Genomic DNA, 8,523 nt, shown 5'->3' with positions numbered 1-8,523 from the left:
CAAAAGGGAAAGAAGTATGATTGGTCCACGGAACAGGAATCCTCATTCCAGTTGTTAAAGAAGAAGTTAACGTCTGCACCCATTTTGTCATTACCAGAAGGAAATGATGATTTCGTGATCTATTGTGACGCTTCGCGCCAAGGTTTAGGATGTGTATTAATGCAACGCACAAAAGTTATCGCATATGCCTCACGACAACTAAAAATTCATGAAAAGAACTATACAACACACGATTTGGAACTTGGAGCTGTAGTTTTTGCACTCAAAATATGGAGACACTATCTATATGGCACCAAGTGTACAGTGTACACTGACCATAAGAGTCTTCAGCATATTTTTGATCAAAAACAACTCAATATGAGACAACGTCGCTGGGTAGAGTTGTTAAACGATTACGATTGTGAAATCCGTTACCACCCTGGAAAGGCTAATGTTGTAGCTGATGCCCTAAGTCGAAAAGAAAGAGTAAAACCTCTTAGGGTCCGAGCTTTGAATATTACAATTCGTACCGATCTCACAAAGCAAATTCAAGCAGCACAGTTAGAAGCTTTAAAAGAAGAAAATGAAAAAGGCGAAATGAGCAGAGGGTTAGAAAAACAGCTTGAGGTAAAAGCCGATGGAACCCTGTATTTTGCTGATAGGATATGGGTACCAAAATATGGTAATCTAAGGCAACTAGTACTAGATGAAGCACACAAAACGAGGTACTCAATTCACCCAGGAAACGGGAAAATGTACCACGATCTCAAGAAGTTTTATTGGTGGCCTAATATGAAGACAGAAATTGCTACTTATGTAAGCAAATGTTTGACGTGTGCAAAGGTCAAAGCTGAGCACCAAAAGCCGTCAGGATTACTGCAACAACCAGAAATTCCGCAGTGGAAATGGGAAAGAATAACTATGGATTTCATTACGAAATTGCCAAGGACTGCAAGTAGTCATGATACTATTTGGGTGATAGTTGATCGTCTAACTAAATCAGCTCACTTTCTACCAATAAAGGAGACAGACAGTATGGAGAAATTAGCACGCCTATATTTGAAGGAAGTAGTTTCCAGGCATGGTGTACCCATCTCTATCATATCTGATCGCGACACCCGATTCACATCACGTTTCTGGCAGTCATTACAAAAAGCATTGGGAACTCGATTAGATATGAGCACCGCTTATCACCCACAGACAGATGGTCAAAGTGAAAGAACAATACAAACATTGGAAGACATGTTACGGGCATGCGTGATTGACTTTGGAACCAGTTGGGATCGACACTTACCGTTGGCAGAATTTTCATACAATAACAGCTATCATACGAGCATCAACGCAGCGCCATTTGAAGCACTTTACGGTAGAAAGTGCAGATCTCCTATATGTTGGAGTGAAGTAGGAGAAAGACAACTTACTGGACCAGAAATTATTCACGAAACCACCGAAAAGATCATTCAAATACAACAGCGATTGAAAACGGCCATGAGTCGCCAAAAGAGTTATGCTGATGTAAGAAGAAAACCGCTAGAATTTCAAGTGGGCGACAAAGTCATGTTGAAAGTGTCACCCTGGAAAGGCGTTGTACGATTCGGTAAACGAGGAAAGCTAAGTCCTAGGTACGTAGGACCCTTTGAAATCACCGAAAGAATTGGAACAGTTGCTTATCGATTAAAGCTACCGCAAGAACTTAGTAGTGTTCACAACACATTTCACGTGTCAAATTTGAAGAAATGTTTAGCTGAAGAGGATGTCGTAATTCCTCTTGACGAAATACGAATCAATGATAAACTTCATTTTATCGAAGAACCTGTTGAAATCATGGACCGTGAGGTCAAACAATTAAAACAAAGCAAAATACCGATAGTTAGGGTTCGTTGGAACGCAAGACGAGGACCCGAGTTTACTTGGGAACGTGAAGATCAGATGAAGCAAAAGTATCCACATTTGTTCACTGATATCGCTCATGAAACAGGTACTACTCAAAATTTCGGGACGAAATTTTCTTTAAGGGGGAGGTACTGTGATGACCCGAAATTTTTTGACTTATTTAAACCAATTCTCTATACGATTTATTATTTTAACACGCTAAACAAAGTCTGTTAGATTGAGTCTCAAAATTTTAGAACTGTTTCATATATACAATTACCTTTGATTACTCTCGACGATTCATGACCAATTATATGTATGTATATATATATATGTACAAGTAAAAACGACTTTCCTACAGTAAAACCCTATTTGCTACAGTAAAACACTATTTGCTACAGTAAACCACTATTTGCTACAGTAAAACACTATTTGCTACAGTGAAACCGTATTTTGCTACAGTGCTACAGTGAAAAACGACTTTGCTACAGTGATTTGCTACAGTAAACACTATTTGCTACAGTAAACACTATTTGCTACAGTAAACACTATTTGTTGCTGTAAAACACTATGAGCCTAGGTCTGCTGGTTCTGAGAGATCACAAGCTGGTACTGATTCTACTGATATTGATCAGCAACCTTCTGTTGCTGCTCACTCATCTGAACCAGCTGATGATCAAGATGCTGTGTGTTCTACAACCAGCTATTTGATGAACCAGCATCCAATTGAGCAGATTATTTGCTACAGTAAAATACTATTTGCTACAGTAACACTATTTGATGTCGACAAACTACCAAACAAAAACAGAAAAGGCGGCCATGCGATCGCATGGCAAAAACACTGAAAACTCATGCGATCGCATGAGCTACAGTAAACGGAAAAGTAATATAAATACGCCTGTTTTGCTCGACGAATTATCACATATTTTTTTCTTCAGTAATAAAAATTTATATTTAAATTCTAATTATAATTTTAAATTTAAGTTTAATAATAATAAAGTATATTCGAGGGTGTTTTAATTCGGGTTTTAAACCACTATAAGCTAAGGAAATATTGGGTATTGTTCGGGGTATTGTTCTTGAATCCAAGGCCAACCATACAGTCGTCTACCATCATTACGTCTACGCAATTTGCCTACAATATTGAGTCTCAATATTGAACTGTGAGTTTATAGTCTCCCTTTTTAAATACTTTAAATATTTTTGGGCTGAGAATATATGCAATTTATTTTAAACGCGATAAGACACAAGTACATACTAAATTCTACACTGAGTTAAACCGAAAATCCCTTAGCTTTGGTAACTAGTAGCTGCCAGTACATAGGATATGGACTGGTGGGCGCGAATAATTGTATATGGATCCATAGGGCTTGACATCCCCGTCCGAGCTAGAGCACTAGCCTTTTAACGGACGTATGTTATTTGAGTTTAAGACACGTTGGTTTGCGTGTATTAAAACGAATGGGGTAATTATCACTATAGCGTTAAGTTTAGTTACCAGGGTGCTCTGTTACGTAGAATCTATTGATAAACTTTTGATGAAATCTTGTGGTCTATCTTTATATATGTTTATGACTCGAGCAATTAAACCTATAACTCACCAACATTCGTGTTGACTTTTTAGCATGTTTTATTCTCAGGTCCTTAGAATGCTTCCGCTGTGATGTGCTTGTTGCCTGCATGGAGTCTCTCATGCTTTGTACAAAGTTTATTGCATTCAAAATAAAACTGCGTTGTGTAATAAATAATTGGACTGTGATGTCAACCTGTAAATTAAAGACTTATGTATTTCGGGGTTTTGCTTATACCTAAGCACTCGCCCACATGTTTATAACTTTCTATGTTTAGAAAGTTACTTATTTTAATGAATGCAATATTTTATCAAAACGTATCATATAGAGGTCAAAACCTCACTGTGGAATCAATGATTAATGTGCCGCGTCAATAGCGATTTTGACGGGTCGTTACATAAATAATAATAATTATTATTATATGAATTGTCGTTTTCAAGCATAGACACACCCCAAACGACCAAAAATGGGGTGTGTTTTAGTATTATAAAGAAATCATTAATCACATTCTTTTTATAACTCGATTATTACGCATCACCATCACTAAACATGTAAGGTTTCGTTGTAAATTGATTTAACTCATCAGAGAAATATTCAAATATTCAAATGAAACCAACTTTTAAGTTGAGATTCAAGGGACCAATCAGAGTGCGACACGTTGCGCGATAATCAAATGTGATTGAAAAAAAAACAAAATTTTTTCAAAAAAAAAAATTTAATTTTTTTCGATTTTTTTTTTGTTTTACGATTTTTTTTTCAATCACATGTAATTGAATTTGACATGCAGTAAATCACATGTGATTCTGCATGCCAATCACATGTGATTGTAAAACCCAATCACATTGATTGAAACAAATTTTATTTATTAAAATGACGAATTTTAGTAAATTTGTGCTAAAACCTTTAAATACAAAGTTTTTGATCAAAACTTGATCAAATCACCGAATTAAAGTCTGAAATTTTAAAGATATGATCACGAAACGCTAACAAACTTAATCAAATCATCGAATTAAAATCTGTTTCCTGCTGAATTTTTTTTTTGAAAAAAAAGAAAATTTGAATTTTTTTTTTAAAAAAAAATTTGAATTTTTTTTATTCAATCACATGTGATTTGATTTGACATGCAGAATTACATGTGATTGTGTTTTACAATCACATGTGAATTTGACATGCTAAATTTAAAAAAAAAAATTAGAAAAAATAATTTCAAAAAAAAAGATTTTCAAAAAAAAAAAATTTCGAAAAAAAATTTTCAAAATTTTTTTTTAAAAAAAAAAAATTTTGAATTTTTTTTCAATCACATGTGATTGTCGCGCCACATGTCGCACTCTGATTGGTCCCTTAAATTTCAAGCAAATTGATGAATTCAGGGATTACTTCTCTTAACTCATCAATCATATGATTTGATAAACATTAAAATTGTTCTATATGATTAGAATTGAAATTTGACAAGCCATATACAGCCAAACAAGATCCAATGTCATCCGCTCAATATGAGAACTCATTGGTGGTACCCAACCCATCTTTTTCTCTTCACCAACCACTCTTCATGCTCTAATTTATATAACTAACACAAACCATTTATAGCTACATAGATACATTTTCGAAAAATTGTTTGTCTTAGAACTTAGTTTTCTTTTCTTTTTCTCCATACCCACCTCCTTTTCGCAAGAAAGCTGATGGGTACGGAGTTGTTGCGCCCACAAGATTGTTTCATCATCAATGTAGCTCCAGTGATCGTTCGAAAAAATCGAAACAATAACGGTTACCAGAAAATGGGCTCAGCGTCAAGAAGAGAACGAGAGTTGAAGCCGAATTTTGATGATTCGTATGCTGGATCGGCTTACTTTCATTCTCCCTCACCAAGGTCTCTACCGCTCCCATCCTTCTTTAATAAAAAAGATGACTCCATGGTTGATCATGACGGTTTTGATGATTCTGCTACAAAACATATATGTAGCCTGCTTCGACTTGGGTGAATGTGCGTCATGGAAGGAATAAAGGAAGGATGAAATGGTGAAGGTGGTGTGTGATGTTTATGGATATATACAAGATTGTATGTATGCATGTATATAGAGACATAGATGATCATTGTGATATTAGTTTTAATGGTTAGATTACATGATTAATATTGTTGGATCATCAATCTAATGTTTTTGTTTTTGTTTTTATGCTTACCCCCAAAAAAGAATAGGCAAGAGGTTCATTTTTCTAGTTCTTTTATTACAAGTTTTGTAAAAAATTTCATTAACATATTTTTTTATTTATTTGGTAATTGTATCAATTGTATGTCCTACATATATTTGGTAGATCTAAATACTGTACCTAGGTCATAATATCCTCACAAAATGTTTCAAGTTCAAACCTGCAAATGAAAAGGTCGTAAATGGTCACAACAAAACACCCTTGCTTTAGCAACTGGTGCAACACCACACAACAGTTTAACAACCCACTTAGACCGTGTACATCTGAGTAACGATATGAAAACAAAAAACTTCAACCATGAACATCAAAAGCTTGGTTTATAAGTTGGAAAGTAAATATAGAAACATGACTTAAAATTCAAACTACGATGACTAGTTCTTACATAGCTAGTTCAAATCGTCTCAAACTCTCAATCCCTAATTACAATCCCTTTCAGCTATATATTTTGTAACCAGTTCCGGATATTAATTAGGCGTTAAATAATAACTTTATGTGTATGTACATACATCAATCTGTCGTGCTAATTTGACAAAACTTTGTTTAAAATTTGTAGTTCGTCGTGTCTTATGCTGACCACCCTCCTTAACTTTCACTAGATCGACTCTAACGATATGGTGATCCGATGTGCCTTTTGAGGATACTACAGAGTAAGATCCTGGCACAAATTGATATGCCAAGTCCTTCGACGTTAATATATAATCCACTCGTGTACCATACTTGCACGTTCCTTGTACACCTAATACAAAAATCTTAAGACAATTACACCTTGTGTAACATATACTTGCTACAAAATTAAATGTTGTAATACGTACTTTGGCCTTTACTGATGATCACAGCAGGCTCACAATCACCTGCATAATGTTTGGCATCAATGTAATTGTTTTCGTGTAGAAACCTCATCACGTCCGTTCTTGGTGTCGGTTTTCCCAACTCTTCATAGTACTATAACCATACTTTTGAATGTGATTATGTTAATTAATCAGAATTAAGGAAACATATACATGATAAAAGTTGACATCTTTTAGTTCAAAAAAAGCAAAAAAGAAAAGAGACAGTCTTGATTAGAAGTATCTTTTTAGCCCCCTAAATAGACAGGAGCAAAATCTGTTCATTTGCAGCCAAAATTTGTGCAAGTGTTCATTTTTCTTAATTTAAGAAATTTGTGATTAAAAGTAGTAGTAGAGCAATAACAGAACTTTTAAAAAACTCATAATTTGCTTGCACTCTCACAAATCAATGGATTTATTATATAATCCAAACAATTCAGTTAATGATGCAGTTTTGTTACCTTGATGATATTTGTCCATCTGTTAAACGAGTAGTCTGATCCGCTAAGCGAATTGATGCCACCAGCCAAAACATGGGGCTGATCGCTTGATTTGATGATAGAATTTATTTGTTTCATCCTCCAATTTTCGTCTAGGTGATCAAGTTGTGTGCAGTAAAAGTTTAATTCACCTGTTCGTGGGATATCAATTGTCGCCTTAAGCACGTTCCTGTACATATTTATTAGATACGGAGTATACAATAATACTCGAAAGACTGAGTGAATCGCTATAGGAACAATTTGATCCTTTTCAGGGTTAAAACAACATTGAATCAAGTACTAAAAGTGGCAAGTTATATTTTTAGCTCTAAAGAGTCACATGATCATATGCTAACTGTGATGTTTTTTAAAATGTTTTTGTCTGGAAAACATGTATCTAGAAAAGATGTGGCTTAAAGGTTTGTATGTTGAATAGTGAAAGCTAAAATAACTTAATTTTGTCCGCACTAGAAGCATATTTCTAAGTCTGCGAGTTTGTAGACAAAAATAAGCAATATTTTATCTTATTTTTCAGAAAAACAAATAGTGAGCAGAGACATAAGACATAATAAGATGATAAAACGAACAACACCTACGTCATACCTAAAATCGTGTTCGTCATATATTTTTTGAACTTTCGAGCTCTTTATGGGCCATTTCGACAAAATTGCATTCCCGTACTCGGGGGCCCAACTTTCAGCAAACGCGTAATTCATACCAAGAGCAAAAGCCAAATCAGACAACGGTTTCATTTCGTTTTCTTCTTCAGCCTTAACATCCTGCAAAGCCAATACATCGGCGTCAACTTCTCTTAGCACATCAAAAATGCTTCTACTCCCGTCTTCGATCCACCCGATCAACGGGAAACAAATCGGGCTTCTCAGGACCCGATTCTGAGCCATCGATATCTCGTTTTCAGGAAGATTTATCAAAACTTTTTTAACAAAATTTTCGTTCCCATTTGAGCCCGAATGCAAAGGAGAATTCTTCAAAATGCTCTTCAGTTCACCGTTTTCCTGCCCACGAACACCGTCAACCCAATGTCCATCCGATTTAGCAACTGCAGGCGCAAGTGAGAACATAGCAACGTTAAAAGAAGCAACACGAATACGATCAGGTGCAGTTTGACCAATCTTTTGACCATGGACCAAGAACGAGTTTTTCTTCTTGAATCTCTTGATTGTAATCTTTTTTGTTCGTATCCTCCATGTGAACATTCGAGCTCTGATCCTTGACCAAATTAGACCAAATTTTCGCAACATTTTTGCTTCGAAAAATGGGTAGTACTATAAATGTGTCTTTAAGATCATAAGTAATATATATGGAATTTAGTAGTTAGGTACATGGTAGAACAGTATGGATGATCACAATGTGTTGAAAATAAAGGGAAGTAGTCACAAGGTAGTTGAAATTAGTAGACAAAATTAAAAAGGTGGTATCTTCAACAACTCCATGATTTTTAAAAGTTTTATTTGACAAAGGAACACCAATTGTTGAAAATTATGTTTTGATGACACCATAAAACAACAACTCCTACCAATTAATTGAACTTTGACTTTTTAAAAAAGTCAAACCTTTTTTCACTACATG

General features: G+C 35.0%; 2 protein-coding genes across 2 annotated transcripts; one reads left to right on the top strand and one right to left on the bottom strand.

Annotated features, from left to right (window-relative positions):
* The first annotated feature begins 5,101 nt into the window (after positions 1-5,101).
* LOC139888247 (uncharacterized) lies at positions 5,102-5,401 on the top strand. Its single transcript, XM_071871270.1, has one exon. It carries the CDS (start codon positions 5,102-5,104, stop codon positions 5,399-5,401), a length of 300 nt encoding a protein of 99 aa, XP_071727371.1.
* A 524-nt stretch (positions 5,402-5,925) lies between these two features.
* LOC139891364 (uncharacterized) lies at positions 5,926-8,161 on the bottom strand. Its single transcript, XM_071874330.1, has 4 exons — positions 7,537-8,161; positions 6,916-7,123; positions 6,440-6,569; positions 5,926-6,363 (listed from the first exon to the last, which is right to left on the bottom strand). Exons 1-4 carry the CDS (start codon positions 8,148-8,150, stop codon positions 6,116-6,118), a joined length of 1,200 nt encoding a protein of 399 aa, XP_071730431.1. The 5' UTR covers positions 8,151-8,161; the 3' UTR covers positions 5,926-6,115.
* Positions 8,162-8,523: the final 362 nt, after the last annotated feature.

This window comes from Rutidosis leptorrhynchoides, chromosome 2 (assembly GCF_046630445.1).
Source record: "Rutidosis leptorrhynchoides isolate AG116_Rl617_1_P2 chromosome 2, CSIRO_AGI_Rlap_v1, whole genome shotgun sequence".
Taxonomy (NCBI): Eukaryota; Viridiplantae; Streptophyta; class Magnoliopsida; order Asterales; family Asteraceae; genus Rutidosis; species Rutidosis leptorrhynchoides.
The sequence above is the reverse complement of the archived record's forward strand: the minus strand, read 5'-3'. Positions and strand labels throughout refer to the sequence as shown.

Excerpts from the sequence above, each read along its gene's own strand:
- LOC139891364 (XM_071874330.1), bottom strand. The coding sequence starts at position 8,150 with ATGTTCACATGGAGGATACGAACAAAAAAGATTACAATCAAGAGATTC. Across the intron at positions 7,124-7,536 it reads TATGACGAACACGATTTTAG|GAACGTGCTTAAGGCGACAA; the intron begins GTATGACGTAGG and ends AAATATGTACAG. Across the intron at positions 6,570-6,915 it reads GATGGACAAATATCATCAAG|TACTATGAAGAGTTGGGAAA; the intron begins GTAACAAAACTG and ends GTATGGTTATAG.
- LOC139888247 (XM_071871270.1), top strand. The coding sequence starts at position 5,102 with ATGGGTACGGAGTTGTTGCGCCCACAAGATTGTTTCATCATCAATGTA.